Source organism: Hemiscyllium ocellatum, chromosome 17, assembly GCF_020745735.1.
Source record: "Hemiscyllium ocellatum isolate sHemOce1 chromosome 17, sHemOce1.pat.X.cur, whole genome shotgun sequence".
In the NCBI taxonomy this organism is placed as follows: domain Eukaryota; kingdom Metazoa; phylum Chordata; class Chondrichthyes; order Orectolobiformes; family Hemiscylliidae; genus Hemiscyllium; species Hemiscyllium ocellatum.
The window spans coordinates 29,059,626-29,078,225 of record NC_083417.1 but is presented as its reverse complement, the minus strand read 5'-3'; the positions used below and the strand labels follow the sequence as shown (position 1 = coordinate 29,078,225).

The window sequence follows — 18,600 nt, the reverse complement described above, 5'->3', positions numbered from 1 at the left end:
TGTTTGATTAGAGTGGTGCTGGAAAAGCACAGCAGTTCAGGCAGCATCCGAGGAGCAGGAAAATCGACGTTTCGGGCAAAAGCCCTCCATCAGAAATAGAGGCAGAGTGCCTGAAGGGTGGAGAGATAAGTGAGAGGAGGGTGGGGGTGGGGAGAAAGTAGCATACGTCCTGGGTCTCCTCCACCACCGCTCCCCCACCACCCGACGCCCGGAGGAAGAACACCCCCACCCCAGGGCACCAATGTGGATCCCACAAGTCTCCCCACCTCCCCCTCCAAACCTCAACTTGTTGGGTCGAAGAGCCTGTTTCCACGCTGTAGGGATTCTATCATTCAATGCTGAGTTTTTTCCAGCAATTTCTTTTGTAGTTTAGAATTGCAGCATCCGCTGAATTTTGTTATCGTTTAATTTAAGGATCATTGTAGAATTGGGCCGTTACCGGAAAGGGTGTTCAGTGAAGTAAGGACAGGGAAGCAGAGATATCGTTTCTGACCGATGATCTATCAGAACTGAAAACAGTTAGAAACGTAACACATTGTGGGCAACCAAGGAGATGTCCAAAATGCCAGATGCCACCAGGAAACGAATATTTTGCTTCCCTTTAAACATTGCAAAGGAACCATTTCTTGTGCAATAGAGTGATACATTTTTCAGTCACCCTCAACACCGTCTCCCATTCCTATAGCTCTTTCTGGCAGCAGATGCGATACCCATTCTTTTTAATTATTAACACACCAACACTTTTCTCCAGCGGAAGCACTGATTCACTTGTTTTTTTTTAAATTTAATATTAGCATTACTCCTCCCTAACTGTCTTTTGTCATTTAATCTCTCCTGCCTTCCACGATCACAGAATGTGCCTTTGTACTTTTTTTCCATCGCCTTCTTTTCTCGTGTTTACTATTACATCTCAATTTTTACCCAATTCCAATGAAAGAAACTCGACCTAAAATTTTAATTTTCAACGCAGATGCTGCCAGATTTGAGTTTGTTTTTCTTTTTTTCTGTTTTTATTACACTAATCACAAATGCGTGTTCCAAGAGTTGAAAAATAACTTTTTGGTCTGAATTTAATGCCGATTTAAATAAATAAATGAGCTGTCAAAATATATTTATAATTCTGATCCATTAAGCAATATTTTGTGTCTTCAATTAAACTTCCTGGACACCAAAACCATTTATAAATCTTTTTGGATACTGTTTACGTTCTTTTGTCACATTTCATTCCACACCTCCACTTTTGCCCATTTAAAACAAACAGCAATACGACAATGTTTAATTGTTGAGTTGCCTAGACTTGTTGTTTTGACCAATGAACAGATAGTTTATTCAAAAGTATAGTTTGAGTAATGCTGCTGGTGATTGGGTAGTGCTAGAAGGGAAGATGGCGGTCTCTACAGTGGAGCATGTTGTCGCGGATGCCGGGGCTTTTTTAAAGAACGCGCAGCTCCAGGTCGGTGAGCCATGTTTAAGGGCTTTTGTGGTTAGGGTAACAAAAATTGGCAGTTTTGTTTGTGTATGTTCTCAGGTCCTGGGTGCACTCACTGACTGAGCTCAGTCTCTTCCTGTCCTTTGCAATCTCTCGTTTAGAATCTTGCTACATTGTTAGTGTGAACGTTCCGAAACATTCAATGTAGCAATTTCTTACTGAACACGTGACCGTTAACATTAAGGCAAAGTGAGCAAGCCAGTAAAAAATCAAAAACAAAAGGATTTGAGAAACACTTCTTTTTCTGACGGTCCATGAAACAGGTGACGATTTTCTAACTACTGGAGTTATATGTGAGTGTAATTTATTCGGTTCAATTGACCAGCAACACATTTGCAGCAATTGTACACTTGGCTGAGTTTCATAAATCTTCAACCCGGTGTCAGATACAAGCGACAGCCCATTGTTAATCTCAAAGTTTTCCAAACCAAACTACTGATTTTAATTTATTAGTTCTGTTCATGCTACCGAATCCAACAGATTAGCCATTGCTGAAAAGTGCCTTGGGGTATTCTGGTATAAGATGAAAGAGTTTATCGAAAAAGATATTTATTTTCAATCTTCTGTTGCCACATGTGTAACCTGGTGGCTTCAGATAAATTTTTGACAGTTTATTTTTATTCTAGCTCAATTTCACATTTCATATTTCACACAAAAATAAGGCATTTTCATTTAAGATCCAAATTTTATTCTCGCATAATGCTGACTTCACTTGATGTACAGTTGTTTGGATGCCAGGCAAATTGTTACCTCATGAATGGTATTTTTTCATTTGAATGGCTTAGATACCAGGTTTTGGCAAACGATTCAGCTGAGAATCAGAATTGGTCCCAGTCTGTCCACACACCCTTGCTTTCTTGTAAACTCATGGATTAATGTGGCTGTAGCCTTTAGTCTCTCAAATCTGGATGACATGCGAATAAGTGGGACACAGCATTTTAATTTTGCTACTATAATAAATCTATTGATTGTGATTTGCATGAAGAAGTAGAAACAAAACTGACACTTATTTTAAAAGTTAGACTTCTGTCAAATTTGTAGTTTCATTTGGATATATGTGAGGTGTTGTATTTTGGAAGGCAAATCAGGCAGGAATTATATACTAATGATATGGTCCTAGGTATTGCCAAACAAAGAGACCTTGGGGTGCAGGTTCATAGTTCCTTGAAGGTAAAGTCAAAGGTAGGGTAGTGAAGAAGGAGAAAGTGAGGACTGCAGATACTGGAGATCAGAGCTGAAAAATGTGTTGCTGGAAAAGCACAGCAGGTCAGGCAGCATCCAAGGAACAGGAGAATCGATCTTTCGGGCATAAGTCTGAAGAAGGGCTTATGCCCGAAACGTCGATTCTCCTGCTCCTTGGATGCTGTCTGACCTGCTGTGCTTTTCCAGCAACACATTTTACAGGGTAGTGAAAAAGGCATTTAGCATAGTGGTCTTTATTGGTCAGTGCATTGAGTGTAGGAGTCAGGATGTCATTTTGCAGCTCTACAGGTCATTGGTTAGGCCACTACTGGAATATTACATTTAATTCTGGCCTCCCTACTATAGGAAAGATATTAAACCTGAAAGGGTGCAGAAAAATTTGACTAGGATGTTAGAGGATTTGAGCTATAGGGAGAGGCTGAATAGTCTGTGGCTATTTTCCTTGGAGCGTAGGAAGCTGAGGGGTCACATTAAAGGTTTATAAAATCATGAAGGGCATGGATAGAGTGAGTAGCCAAGGTCTTTTTCCATAGGGTAGGGGAGTCCAAAACTAGATGGCATGGATTTAAGATTAGAGGGGAAAGATACAAAAGGAACCTCAGGTTCAACTTTTTGATAGTGTGGTATATGTATGGAATGAGCTGCCAGAGGAAGTGGTGGAAACTGGTAAAATTAAAACATTTAAAAGGCATCTGGATGGGTACATGAATAGGAAGGGTTTAGAGGGATATGAACCAAATGCTGGCAAATGAGACTAGATTAATTTAGAATATCTGGTAGGCGTGAACAAGTTGGCCCAAAGGGTCTATTTCTGTGCTGTACAATTCAATGAATCTACGTTTTGACACTTGCATTGTCTGCTGTAAGCTGAGATACATCACAAGCATAATGTTGTCACTCACTGTAAGATGAAACCATTTCTTTTCCCATTTGCTTATAAATGCTGAGGCAATTTATCGCATTTTCAGACATGCACTCAAAATTGGCAAATCAGTACATCCTAGACTCAGTGTCTGGGCATTATACAATGTAATTAGTCATCAGACTACTGAACAGTCAGATGTTTACTGAGTAGAATGTCAATATAGAATTATCACTTTGACAGCACCTACCAAATCTGCAACCTCTCCCACCTAGAAAGGTAGCAGATGCAGGGGAACACCACCGTCTGAGCACCTTACCTGCCTTGGAGCTGTACTCTGTTAGGTCAAAATCCTGGAATTTCTTTCCTAATAGCACTGTGTTGGATGCCCTAAAAATTACAGTGGTTCAAGAAAGCAGCTCACCACTATCGTAACCAGGTGATGAGCATTAAAAACCGGCCTAGCTAATGACACCCTCATCCCATGAATGAATAAAACAAAACATGACTTTTAAAGGATATGAAGTCATAAGTCAATTTTGAGTGAGAAAATAGTAATCCATTAATTCTGTATAATTTCCAAATGTATTTGAAATATTGTAATTTGTTGGAAGTTGTCTAACATGACATGGGACTTAAGTTGAGAGTAAATGCATGAATGCTAGTAGTGTTTGTTCATTTGTTTGTGTTCAGACTACACCAGTGATTTATTCATTCTCTACCAATAAGAAAGGGCAAAATGGAAAAGGCATCCTAACGTAAAATATTGTAAATACTCAGCAAGTCTGGCAGGATCTATATAGAAAAGAATGAAGTTAAATGTTTCAAGTTGATGTCTTTTTCATCAGGACATTGAAGATCATCAATGTGAAATATTAGTTTTTTTGTCTCACTCCATAGATGCTTTGTGACCTGCTGAGTATTACCTTAACTTTCTTGTTGCTTGGAAATCAAGTAAAAATAATATTCTGTTTTTCTAAACTAAATGTCAAAATAGTGATAAATCATGAAATTTAGTAAAAACAAATGGATGCAAGAATGGGATGGTGTGGTACAAGAAGCAAGTATGTTCTTAAAAAAAATGTCAAGGAGAAATGTTTTGGCAAAAAATTGTAAATTTTACAATTGTAAAGCATTTAGCCATGTCCTATGTGCAACTTTGAAAAGTTCACATAAGCAAATGTGGACTTTAATTTGTTTAGAGCAAGGTAGCATAAAAATCAAAAGAGATGCATTTGTGTTTGATAATAGTTGAGGGAGAAGAGTTGAGATGGACGTTGAGAGCACCCTTCTCTTCACAGAGATCCCTCATGTCAATCTGTACTCAGTTGTCTTAATGTTGCCCTCCACTCATCTGCAACAAAGGGTATTTTGAAATGAGTTCGAAGTTGGATGTAGGTTTGCTCGCTGAGCTGGGTGGTTCATTTCCAGACATTTTGTCACCCTACTAGGTAACATTTCAGTGGGCCTCGGGCGAAGCAGTGTACATGATTCCTGCTTTCTATTTATATGTTTGGGTGTCTTTGGGTTGGTGATGCCATTTCCTGTGCTGATGTTATTTCCTGTGATTTTGTCATTTCCTGTTCCGGTTGGAACTCTATCAACAAACAAATTGACATAGACCCCATCTACCATCACCCTGACAAAAAGAACAGGAATTGACATCACCACAGGAAATAACATCATCAACCCAAAGAAGCCCACACATATAAATAGAAAGCAGGAATTATGTACGCGGCTTTGCCTGAGGCCCACTGAAGATGTTACCTAGTAGGGTGACGAAACATCTGTAAATGAACCTTCCAGCTCAGCGAGCAAACCTACATCCAGAACCTCAACCTGAGCTACAAATCTTCTCAAAACCTGCTATGAATTCTAAGCTCTCAGATTTTGAAGGAAGTGTTAAGTAAAATGAATTAAGACATTTAATTGTTTCCTTTGAGCATGAGCTGAATAAACAATGGTTGATTTTTAAAACAAAATTAACCAAGTTGCTAGTTTTTTGCATTATACATGTTAATCTTATTGACTTTAGGAATTTGGAAAAAACATCTACACATTAAAGGAAGTTGTGAATGAAATACGAGACAAAGAAACTAAGCGAAGATTGGCAGTTTTGCCATATCAGCTGCATTTTAAGGAACCATTCCCTGAATATATTCAACATGGTGAGTAATTTAAGCATCCTTCACCACCACCCACCAAATATGGAGGGGACGGGGGGCTTTATTGTGTAAAAATAAATGATAAAACCTTCATTTCTTTTATAAATGCATGCTAAAGTTTTTGCTTATTTTGTTTGATTTTAACAAAATCAATTTCTATAGTGAAGGAAAGAAAACTCTTGAATTATGTTGTGCAGGTAGTTCTTCACTAACACTGAAAGAAATTGATGGAATTACTCAGCAGGTCTGACAGCATTTGTGGAGAGAGAGCTGAATTAACATTTTGGGTCCAGTCACCCTTTGGTGACCATTCCGAAAGTAAAATTGTTCCTTTGAAAATTTGTCTGACTACGTGTCTTCACCATGTATCACTAGATACTAACCCCACACTGTCGTAGAGACACTATTAGTCCTGATAAAACCCAATGAAAGATTCTCACCTCTTCTCACTAAAAGACTCTCGCCTTTTCTCACTGAATCAGTATTTAACTTCATTCCGTTACCAACCAGTAATCCAAATCCAAACTAAAGACCATGTTGCAGACCAAACATCTGATACAGGCCTCACTTAACTATTGATCTGAGGCAGCTCCCTTTGTCATTGAAACAGAACTTGCATTGAAGGGCTGCATCTAGTGACAGAAGTTTGTTGGTTCAGATTTGACTTGAAGCATCTTCCCTGAGATGGAAATTGATCAATCTTAAAAACAATACAAAACCAACCAATAAGCACATAGTTAAATAGGAGCAGAAGTAGGTCATTTGGCCTTTCAATCTGCTATCCCATTTACTGAGACTCCGATTCTGCCTCACCATTTTCCTGCACTGTCTCCATATTCTCAGGTACCTTTTAATATAAGGAAATTTATCAATTTCTATCTTGGGCGTACCGGTACTCAATGTCGGATCCTCTATAACTTCTTGGGGCAGATAATTTCAAAGGGAACCTTCTGATTGAAGGCATTCTTCCTGACCTTTGTCCCAAATAACTTAACTTATCCCTTATTCTGCGAATCTGAGTGCAGCCACAGGAAGCATCCTTCTTGCATTCACCCAGACCCATTTGGGCCATCTAAGAATCTTGTATATTTCAATGAGTTCACCTTGACCTATCCTGAACTCTTGAGAATATAGGACCAGCCTCCTCAGTCTCTCCCTGTCGGGTAATACCGCCAACCTAGAATCTGACAGATCTGTTACTCGGAAGGTGGCTTCACATCACCCTATAGGCCAGTGTCTGGTGGGTGGAGAATTACTTAGGAAGGCAAGAGATCCCACAGTCTATTCACTGGATGGGCGCACTTGCCATTTATAGACAACACAAAAAAATCCATCAGAAATAAGAGGCAGAATGCTCCTGCCTTTGAGATACCAATGAGCTAATATCTGGATTCAAGCTGGAAAGCGTCAGCCTTATTCTGGGCTCCACATTCAGCCAGTTCATTTTATTTGTTCAGCCCCTCCTGTTAGAAAATCGATCTCTCAGTTACATATTGTAACAGTAGTGTAAATATTGCTTTTAAAACTCCATTCTCATATCTTACACCAACGATGCCATATTGCACATGAGAGAAACTGTCTGGTTACATGGGAATCAGGATTTTGACCCAATCTCCTACAGGTTCAGCCCTGGGATTGCATTTCAGTGAATTATGTTTTAGACCCATTTTAGAGATCATCTGGAGGACGCTCACAGATACACTTTGAGAATCACTACTTCAATAAAACTTAAAAATCCCAAATTTCTATTTGGTGAAAGACATGGAATTCTACCAGGGTTGTGAGCACCAAAGTCAGCAAAAGAGATAAACCAATCTCATTGCTGTTTGTGGAACCTTGTTATATAGAGATCAAATGGTGAACTTGTTGACATACAAAACTATATTGGGGCAGTCCTAAGTTTGTGAAATGTATTGTACAAACACAAGTTTGGTCATAAGATTCAAACATTATTTTATTCTTTTTTTAAAATGTCTTCACAGTGACTGAGTTTTCCAAAAAGACTGGAGATTACCCCAGCCTCTCAGCAACTGACATTAAGGTTCTGGCATTAACCTATCAGCTCGAAGCTGAATTTGTGGGAATTGGCCACTTGAAGAAAGAACCTGCACAAAAAGTAAGTAATTTGTCATGTGATGGGCTGTCTGTATTACTATCTGACCAGTAACAATTTGAGGCAAAATGACTGCAGACACTTTGCCACATTATGGAAAATATAGAGCAGTTTACTGTAGTACATTTAAATGACTGCTGTGATAAAGATGTATAAAATACTGTTATTATATTTGAAATTTGGATTTGTAAGGTAGAGGCAAATGGCTTTTGCTTTCAGTTCAGCAGAGCCTTTTCCTTTTTTGAAAGAAAAGTCAAAGTCTTTTGGAACATAACCTAAATATGTCACTTTCAAGTAAGCATGTGATTCAGGCAAGTGCCTAGCAGAATACCTGCACTTTAAGTTATGGAATGTTTTCATTGCTAAATTTATTGCTTATCAAAAATCTGAAGAGAATTACTGTGTTGATATAAAAGTGGTTAAAAATATGTCTCTCTTCCAATATTTTGTGCAACAGAAACCTTATATAGATGTACTTGCCAGTGGAACAAACAAAATTGGTAATTCTTGAAAATCCAATTTGTTCTTGCTTTATTTGGTTAGGTTGAAGTGAGTACCACTTTAAGACACCCAGAGTCACTGATCGACATAGCAGGCTTTCATCTGCCATCTAAGGTAAAAAAAAATGCACAGTTTATAATCATGTAAAGAATTTATGAACTGTATTTCTAGGAGTTACCTATGATAGTTTTATGTACACTGTATTCCTAATTCCCAGAGAACAGTGAAGAAAGAACCGGAGTATTGCTAGAAAAACCAGATTTTGTCAAAGTTTTTTATCTGATAACCATCAGGGCAATACACAAGAATACAAGTGTAACGAGGAAACAGCATTCATACCATCTAAACAGGGAGTGCTGATTGTTGGCAAGTGGACTTTGCTCATTTGATTGACTAGTCGTTAAAGGGATGTTTTCAAAGAATGTGCATCAGTCTGAATTTGATTGACAGTTAAACACCAAGTCATTTTTAAACATTAAATAGGTCAAGATGTTAATTAGATGAGAGAAATGAGAAAAAGACCAGAGAATGGTTGAGCCCTGTTTGCTGAGTTTAAACAAGTGCAGTATATGTAAGTCTTTCTGTTCAAAAGTACCAAAAAATTCTACCAATTGGAATTTGTTTGCCAAACAAACATGTATACATGTTTCTACAGTTTTTAAGTGAGATGTATACTCATTAGTATTGAATGTGTGTAACTAAGCTATTAACTAAATATTGCTCACTGTGGTAAAATTGTTCACCCGAGTTGTTGCTGTGGCAGCACACACTTTTATATGAAACAAAAGCAGAAATTGCTGGAAATCTCAGCATGATGTGAGATGCTTTCTTTCGGAAAGGCACATCAGAGCAGGACTTATACACTTAATGGTAAGGTCCTGGGAAGTGTTGCTGAACAAAGAGATCTTGGAGTACAAGTTCAAAGTTCCTTGAAAGTGGAGTAGCAGCTGGTTTGGATAGTGAAGAAGGTGTTTAGTATAGTTGCCTTTTTTGCATATAGGAGTTGGGAAGTCATGTTGGCCTGAAGAAGACATTAGTTAGGCCACTTTTGGAATATTGTGTACAACTCTGGTCTCCCTCTTATCGGAAGGATGTTGTGAAACTTGAAAGGATTCAAGAACATTTACTGGGGTTGGAGGATTTCAGCTGTATGGAGAGGGTTAAATAGGTTGGTGATGTTTTTCCTTGAGTGTTGGCGGCTGAGGGGTGACGTGATAGAGATTTATAAAATCATGAGGAACATGGATAGGCTAAATACACAAGGTCTTTTCCCATGGGTGGGGGAGTCCAGAACTAGAGGGCATAGGTTTAGGGTGAGATGGGAAAGGTTTAAAAGAGATCTAAGGGCCAACGTTTTCACGCAGAGGGTGGTGTGTGTATGGAACAAGCTGCCAGAGGAAATGGTGGAGGCTGGTACAATTGCAACATTTAAAAGGCATCTGGGTGGGTATATGAATAGGAAGGATTTCGAGAGATATGGGCCAAGTGCTGACAAATATGTCTAGCTTAGGTTAGGATATCTGGTCAACATGGATGATTTGGACCAAAGGATCTGTTTCTGTGCTGTAAATCTCTGTGACTGTATGACTGGCAGCATCTTCGGAGAGAAATCCGAGTTAATGTTCCAGATCCAAGACCCTTCATTAGAACTGAGAATTTCTAGCTATTTCTGTTTTTGTTTCTGATAATTACAACATCTGCAGTTCTTTGTTTGTTTGCATTTAAAACATATTTCTAAACAATCTGTTCAGACATGTTATGATACACATCTGGAACAGGTGGGATTTGAACCCAGGCTTGGTGGCTCAGAGCTAGGCAAGCTAGCACTGCACCACGAGATAAAAATTACATTTTGTGGATCTATGAATTGCAACAGTTCAGGGTCCAGTGTTCTTTCTGTCACGTAGCTGACCGAGAATCTCTTGTAAGAAGGGTTTGCAAGTTATTACTCAGTCCATTTGTCAACCTTATAAATGCACTTTTTCTTAACCATCAAGTCCTAGGGTGGGACTTGAACCTGGAACTTCTGACTCTGAGGCAGAGACCCGACTGGTTGCTTAAAAAGACTCATTAATTAAAATTGGAAGCTGGAAATGGAAACTGGGGCAAAGAGAAATGAAGAGGAAGACAACAAAAAGTTGGCAGTTGAGAGAAATGTAATACTGTGTCAAAATAATTGTTGTTAAGAATAGATTGTTATTTCAGATTAATCGATGGATTTCTTGTCATAAAGCAGTTCACAACTATCTCCCTTGCCATTGTAACACACAGAGCCACCACACAGGCCAGATGGCTTTGGTTTGATTGCCTGAAAATGCTTAGTTAGCTTCTTCAAACAGAGCTAATGTGTTGGGCATCAGAATACAAAGACCTTCTATGTTTAAAGATGAGTGAAGACAGAAACCTATTTCACTGCTATGGCTTCCACATCCACAAATCCAGAGAGATTATTTGAAACAAAACTGTCCATAGACTGCCAAACTCAAATGAGTTCCCTCCTTCACAATGGGGAAAGGACATTTGAAGAGCAGGGAGAAATTGCAGAAATCGAATTTTAAGATTGGTCAATTTATCAAAACAGCTGGCTACTGCAAACAAACTTCAACCTAAAATGTAGTATGACTAGTGTCAATATATCCAATCTGAAATTGTTTGAATCTGAGTCAGTTGCAATTACATTGACTTGCTGATTCAGTCAAACCTATATCACTTCCTCTTCCCAGTGTTGAAAATAGTGATTTAGAAATTTTTGTTTTCAGCAGTTTTGTTACTCACATGTTTACATGAATACAACGAAAATTATTTTTATGCAGCAGCATTCAGAGCAAGATTGCCCAAAGGGAGATTGTTCACTCTCTTTAGGATCAGAGGAAGCTTGCCATCCAAGTAGAACAAAACATTCTAGTGAAGTGGCTGTGGCCGATGCATCAGAATTCAGTACCTTTCATTATTGGAGAAATCCACTACCAAGCATCGAAGAAGATCTGCAAGACTTTTTGGTAAGCTGGTCATTTGATGTCAGGTCATTGATATGAAGCATTGACCTACTGAGCTTTTTTAGCATTTTCAGCATTTAATTTCACTGTATTTAGCTTTTGGTTTTATTGTATTATTTAAATAATTTAATGGTAGCATACAATTCAGACCCTCTTTAGTAAGTGAGAAACAAGTCTAGATATTTTGAATGTAATTTGCTTACCAGTAACTGATGTGCTAATCTATATTGCTTAATAGAACAAAGAGAATTTTTGTACTTCAAGTGAGACTTCACTTGAGCAACACCAAGAAGAATTGTATGAAAGTAAAGGAGATGAGGAAAAAGATGACGACGATGGGTGGATAACACCCAATAATATTCAGCAAATCCGCCAAGATATGGGCTGCTCTGAGATGACGGCAAATGTCAAAGTTGGTTGTATGACTACAGATTTTTCCATGCAGGTAATAGATTTTTTTTCCTGCTTTACGTTTCTGTTTAGTAAAAAACCTGATAGTTATGCTCATGCCAAAAAGCCTCCATGTTATTCTGTTATCGTTGCAAAATTGTAAAACAATTTTAAGCTTGTCATTGAGTCTGAGGGATGTCCTCAGAGAGACTTATAAAATCATGAGGGGCATGGATAGAGGTTGTGTGTATGGAATGAGTTGCTAAAGAAAATGTTGGAGGCTAGTGCAACTAGAACATTTAAAAGGCATCTGGATGAGTATATGAATAGGAAGGATTTAGAAGGTTATGGGCCAAATACAGCAAATGGGTCTAGGTCAGATTAGGATGTCTGATCAGCAGGGACAGGTTGGACTGAAGGGTCTGTTTCCATGTTATATGACTGAGTTGATGAACGTACCAACATCAAATAATAGTAGAGATGGCAGTAAAGCCGACTAGAGTCAAATGTGACGATATGAATTAGGAACGGTAGTGGGCTGTGACCTGCTCCATCATTCAATAGATCATGGCTGAAATGAAGGAAAAAGATAAGATTAATTCAAGATTTGGGGAGAGATATTAAAGGTGACAATGATGAAGAAAGATTATCACATTGAAATTTGTGCCGATATGCAGTGACTACATTAGTATTGTTATGGAACAGGCCAGAACACTCAATATTTTTAAGAAGGTAGCCTCGACCCTAACATTTTCTTATTTTAAAGGTAGATATGAAGTGTTGAAAGTGTGATGCAACTGGTCAAACCACTTGGCTCTAAGCAAAAGAGAATTTATTTAAACATTATAGTTGAAATATGAACAAAAGAAAGTGGAATTCAGAATAACAACTATTGGACAACTTAACCGATCTGATACACCATCTTAACTAACTGCTCCAATATAATAACATCCCATAAACACACCCCTTGGCAAAAAGGTAAATTCAAACACAGGTTCTTACAAACAGGAGTCCAATCCAGAAGGGAGCTTTCAGAGAAGGTCAGTGAGGAATCTAACGGAAGCTAGCAACTGTTCTGATACTCTCACATCTTGTGACTTCTACAGTTTAAAAAAAACTGGGACTGAACTGGGAGAACTGGCCTCTCCCCTTCCATTGTTAAACTGTGTTTTTAACAAAAAAACACTATTCAGATTGGCACCTCTGCCTTTACAACCGCTCTTCAAAAAAAACATTAGGACAAAATAATCATTTTTAAAAGTGACAGCATCATCACAGTATTCTAAGTACACATACTTTACACAGTGATTACTGAAATTTTTATTACACATTTTGTTTTTTGTGGTTTCTTGGCCAGCGTTTTCTGTCTGTCAAATCACTAGAACAGATATATTTTAGTATTGGAATGCCAACATTCCTTCTAAACTTTGCAGCAACAGGAAAGTCCCTATGAGAGCCACCCCCTCTGAGTTACCATTTGTGATAGTTGCACACAAAACTTAAAGGAGCTGCACACTTAAACAATTGACTTGTGCTCTATAGTAATCTAAAAGTATGTTGGCCGTCACTTTTGCCTATCCTATAATGTGCTATGGTAAATCCAAGTCCTTTGTTTATTTCTTAGAATGTCCTTATTCAGATGGGGCTCCATGTGATTTCATTAAAAGGAATGCTTATAAAACAAGCACGAAACTACATTTTACGGTGCCATGCGTGTTTCAAGTAAGTATTGATCAGTTGTACATTGGAATGCTTTTCAAGAATCTGAAACTATACCACAATGATCAAAACTTGGGTATCTCAAGGGTAATTCAATGGATAAATGCATGTCCTACTGCCAAAGATGCACAAATTGCAGTTGGAAATCAGAAGCTGTCAGCAGATTGACCAGCATTTGGAGAACAGAGCTCACGTCATGTATGTGACCCTTTATTTTAACTGGAAGATATTACAGATGAATAATATTGAAAAAAGGGTAGATATAGATAAGAGAAGATACTCCAGAAAGTCATAGTGATGTATAGCATCAAAACAGACCTTTTTTGTCCAACTTCGACCAGATATCTCAACCTAATCTAATCCGACCTGCCAGCACCTGGCCCATATCCTTCCAAATCCTTCCTATTCATATCCATCCAGATGCATTTTAAATGTTGCAATTATACCAGCCTCCACCACCTCCTCTGACAGCTCATTCCATACACACACCACCCTGTGTGTGAAAACATTGCCCCTTAGGTCTCTTTTATATCTTTCCCCTCTCACCCTAAACCTATGCCCTCTAGTTCTGGACTCCCCACCCCAGAGAAAAGACTTTATCTATTTATCCTATCCATGCCCCTCATGATTTTATTAACTTCTATAAGGTCACTTTCCCAACCTCTGACACTCCAGGGAAAACAGCCCCAGCCTACTCAATCTCACCCAACAGCTCAAATCCTCAACCCTGGCAACATCCTTGTAAAATTCTTTTCTGAACCCTTTCAAGTTTCACACCATCCTTCCGATAGGAAGGAGACCAGAATTGCATGCAATATTCCAGTAGTGGCCTAACCAATGTCCTCTACAGCCGTAACATGACCTTCCAACTCCCGTACTCAATACTCTGATCAATAAAGGAAAGCATACCAAGTGCTGCCTTCACTGTCCTATCTACCTGCGACTCTACTTTCAAGGAGCTATGAACCTGTACTCCAAGGTCTCTTTGTTCAGCAACACTCCCTAGGACCTTAACATTAAGTGAATAAATCATGGTAAGATTTGCTTTCCCAAAATGCAGCACCTTGCATTTATCTGAATTAAACTCCATTTGCCACATCTCAGCCCATTGGCTAATTTGATCAAGATCCCATTGTAATCTGAGGTAACCTTCTTCACTGTCCACTACACCTCCAATTTTGGTGTCATCTGCAAACTTACTACCTATACCTCTTATACTCACATCCAAATCATTTATATAAATAATGAAAAGTATTGGACCCAGCATCGATCCTTGTGGCACTCCACTGGTCACAGGGCTCCAATCTGAAAAGCAACCCTCCACCACCATCCTTTGAGCCAGTTCTATCTCCAAATGGTTAGTTTTAGATAAGATTAGATTACTTACAGTGTGGAAACAGGCCCTTCGGCCCAACAAGTCCACACCGACCCGCTGAAGCACAACCCACCCATACCCCTACATTTACCCCTTACCTAACACTACGGGCAATTTAGCATGGCCAATTCACCTGACCCGCACATCTTTGGATTGTGGAAGGAAACTGGAGGACACGGAGGAAACCCATGCAGACACGGGGAGAACCTGCAAACTCCACACAGTCAGTCGCCTGAGGCGGGAATTGAGCCCGAGTCTCTGGCGCTGTGAGGTAGCAGTGCTAACCACTGTGCCACCGTGCTGCCCGTTCTCCCTGTATTCCATGAGATCTAACCTTGCTAACCAGTTTCCCATGGGGAACCTTTACAAATGCCTTACTGAAGTCCATAAAGATCATGTGCACTGCTCTGCCCTCATCAAACCTCTTTGTTATTCTTCAGAAAAACTCAGTCAACTTTGAGACATGATTTCCCATGCACAAAGCCATGTTGACCATCCCTAATCAGTCCTTGCCTTTCCAAATACGTGTACATCCTGTCCCTCAGGATTCACTCCAAAAACTTGCCCACTGCCAACGTCAGGTTCACTAGTCTATAGTTCCCTGGCTTGTCCTTACTGCCCTTCTTAAACAGTGGCACCATGTTAGCCAATCTCCAGTTTTCTGGCACCTCACTTTTGACTATCGATGAGTGCTTAATTAGAAATCAGGAGGTGGTGAAATGGCTGAAATGATACATAATAATAAAGAAATTGAACATTTTGAGAGGATTTGTGGAAAACTGAGGATATTTGGTAAATGGAACAGCTTCCACAAGCCAGAAGCATAGAATAAACCCTCAACCCCACTTCCAACATAGTGTTCCAAATGAAAATCTCCTATGCCAAGTACCAATCAGTCTTCGATTAAATTTAACCCAAATCCATTATTAATTGCAGTAGTTGAATGGATTTTAAGTGTGTCAAAGGTTTTTTTCTCTGAATCTCTGACACTGTCTCTACAGTCAATGTCATGTAGTTGCTGAGTAAAGATAGTGAAAGTACCTGCTTTGTATCCTCGCTGGATCAGTGTTGTTCTTTAGTTTGAATCTCACATTAACTAAGGAATGTTATTTTATTATCATATGAGACGCTTCTATGTGTTTCTGAATCAATGGTTGTGGACGGAAATTTGGGGTGTGCACTGATGCTGAAATGCTCCCAAAATCAGAAAGCACAATGAAGATTGTTGGAAACCAGTATTGTGTAAATGTTTCTCTCTGATTGGCTTCTGCCAGGACCACAACCAATATGAACAAGACGTTCTGCCCAAGCTGTGGTAACAAGACACTGAAGAAGGTTGCAGTGACTGTAAGTGAAGATGGCAGTATTCACATGCATTTCTCCAAAAACCCAAAAGTGTTGAATGCACGAGGCTTAAGGGTAGGTTGCTCTTTTTTTAAAAAACCCACCATCAAAACACCCAATTAAACACATAAATGTCAAGAAGCTATTAATATTATTGAATGTGACACACATTTGTGATGTTAAAAAACTTCTTCTGTTCTATCCCTTAATGCTGTTACAAAGATTGTTTAGTGGTGCAGTTTATATAATTGAAAGTAAAACATAGATGTTAGTGAAATCATAACTGAAATTGCATTGGAAAAAACTATTCTTATTATCTCATGTGATCCTCTTAAATTTCTATAATCGTTAGACCAAACACTGCCAAAGTTCATCTCCTATAATTTTTGTATTGTTTAATAATTGCCCCCAGTAATATGCAGTTGTTCCACTGGATAGTTATTCAATAATATGTAAGAGAGAATGTAAATCAGATCTTTGATTACTGGAAATTTCCCACACCCACTTCATTGTTATCCTGATCGTTTTGAAGTTGATGAACGTTTACCAACAAAATCTTCCTTTCTGATTTTGTAGTGGGACAGGGAAGGAAGTAGTGGAAGTTAAAAGCTGCATCAGCCAGTAATGCATCCCTTCCAGCATGTTTGGAGTAAAAACTAGTGTGGAATGTAGGAAAGAGACAAAAAATAACAAATTAAATAGGCGTAACATTTTCTTTCGTAAACCAGTTGACCATATTTTTAAAACCAATTGCAAATATCTTATCTGGTAAGATGCATTTATGTCATAAATATTGTTAATTCTTTTTTGTCTTATAGTATTCTCTCCCATTACCACATGGTGGGAAACACGGCAATAATCCACATTTGACTGAAGACCAAAGCTTTCCTCAGCAACGACTATCCAAAAAGGCTAGACAGAAGACGAATGTCTTTGACCCAGATTACATTGCTGGGATTTCTCCCTTTGTGGAGAATGACATTTACAGCAGAGCTGCTAACTTAAACATTCGCGACAACAGAATTGGAGCTGGGAGGAGGAGGATTAATCCAAATGCTGTATCAAAAAAGTTTGTTAAGAAGAAATAATCATTCCAACTAAGTTACTGAAAAATTAGAGCATAATGGGGTTTTCAATTACTGTATCATAAAACTATTTGTATAATGCAAATTCAACAAAAGTTGTTAAAGGATTTTCATTGTTGAACTTTTTAAAATCAACAGTACTCACTGAAGGGATATAACACTTGTCAACATTTTCTGAAACCAGTAACCCTACATAAGTATAATGTTTACTTTCAAAATTATATTTATATTAATATTGCTAGATGGAGATGGTTTACCAGTTAACACTGTACACCTTTTAAGTACATGTGCCTCTTGCCTCATTTAGTATAAAAATACTCCTCTGAAATGCTTTAAGTCCAGATTGTCTTTGGTTAAAATCTATTGTGTTCGCAACTTCAGTATAAACATATTTACTAAGTTCACTTTCTTTTTCCCTTGCTTTGTTTCATCAAACTTCGTTTTTATAAGTTTCCCCTTTATATATATCTCATTCTGCATTCATAGTATCAAACAAGCTTATTTGTTTGGTAATTTCCAAAGTTGATCTTCTTTCTGATTATTAAAATTCTCGGACAAATATTTGAAAATAATGCTTAACAATATAATTGTCACAAGTCATTTATGAAATATGTTGAATTAAATTTATTTAATTCTTTTTGGACGGAGTACAAATAATGTGCCTGAGTTTGTTTAATGTCTGCTTTAATTAGCAAATATTTCTGTGCATAATGGTGCAAAAATTCAGTGTGCACTTTAATTAACGTAATATCAGAAAAACAGCAATCTCATGTTTTGCAGCATGCCTCTAAACCAGTATGTGTAGTCCATCCCTAATCTTCCTTGAACTGGGTGGTTTGCTAGGCTACATCAGAGGACAGTTAAAAGTCAACCAACATTGCAGTGGGTGTGGGTCAATTCTAGTAAAGATGCCAGTTCCCTTGCATAAAGAATTTTAGTGAGCCAGGTGCCTTTTACAAGTGATTTCATAGTTCCCATTACTAGGATAAGTTTTATGGTCCCTATTTTTATTGAATTCTAATGCCTTCATTTACTATGGTGATATTTGAACCCATGACCGTAAAGCAATGGATTTCTAGTGTAGTGACATTACCATAATTCCATGTTAAAGTAGTATTACTATGGTGGTGGTAAATACAGCACGTTACTTTATACCAAACACACTTTTACAATTTGTGGGTCATTTTTCATGGGATGGCAAAAATTATTAGTGTACCTTTGAATGTACAAACTAGTTTTCAAAATTAAGTACCTCAACTCTTTCATGTGTTAAAAAAAAATCTGGATCAGCTAGAAGGTTCATTTTCAGATATTTTGTCGTCATACTAGGTCAGTGAGTCTCCAGACGAAGCACTGCT

At 38.3% G+C, this 18,600-nt stretch overlaps 1 protein-coding gene across 2 annotated transcripts; it reads left to right on the top strand.

Moving 5' to 3' along the window:
• The first annotated feature begins 1,379 nt into the window (after positions 1-1,379).
• nob1 (NIN1 (RPN12) binding protein 1 homolog) lies at positions 1,380-17,730 on the top strand. 2 transcript variants are annotated; one of them, XM_060838023.1, is made up of 9 exons: positions 1,380-1,453; positions 5,590-5,722; positions 7,702-7,835; positions 8,376-8,447; positions 11,150-11,332; positions 11,568-11,774; positions 13,344-13,441; positions 16,088-16,232; positions 16,976-17,730. In XM_060838023.1, exons 1-9 carry the CDS (start codon positions 1,385-1,387, stop codon positions 17,243-17,245), a joined length of 1,311 nt encoding a protein of 436 aa, XP_060694006.1. In that variant the 5' UTR covers positions 1,380-1,384; the 3' UTR covers positions 17,246-17,730. The 2 variants fall into 2 exon arrangements, with proteins under 2 accessions (XP_060694006.1, XP_060694005.1); XM_060838022.1 differs by having other exon boundaries at positions 11,147-11,332; positions 16,976-17,729.
• Positions 17,731-18,600: the final 870 nt, after the last annotated feature.

Excerpts from the sequence above, each read along its gene's own strand:
- nob1 (XM_060838022.1), top strand. The coding sequence starts at position 1,385 with ATGGCGGTCTCTACAGTGGAGCATGTTGTCGCGGATGCCGGGGCTTTT. Across the intron at positions 5,723-7,701 it reads CCCTGAATATATTCAACATG|TGACTGAGTTTTCCAAAAAG; the intron begins GTGAGTAATTTA and ends ATGTCTTCACAG. Across the intron at positions 11,775-13,343 it reads CTACAGATTTTTCCATGCAG|AATGTCCTTATTCAGATGGG; the intron begins GTAATAGATTTT and ends TTTATTTCTTAG.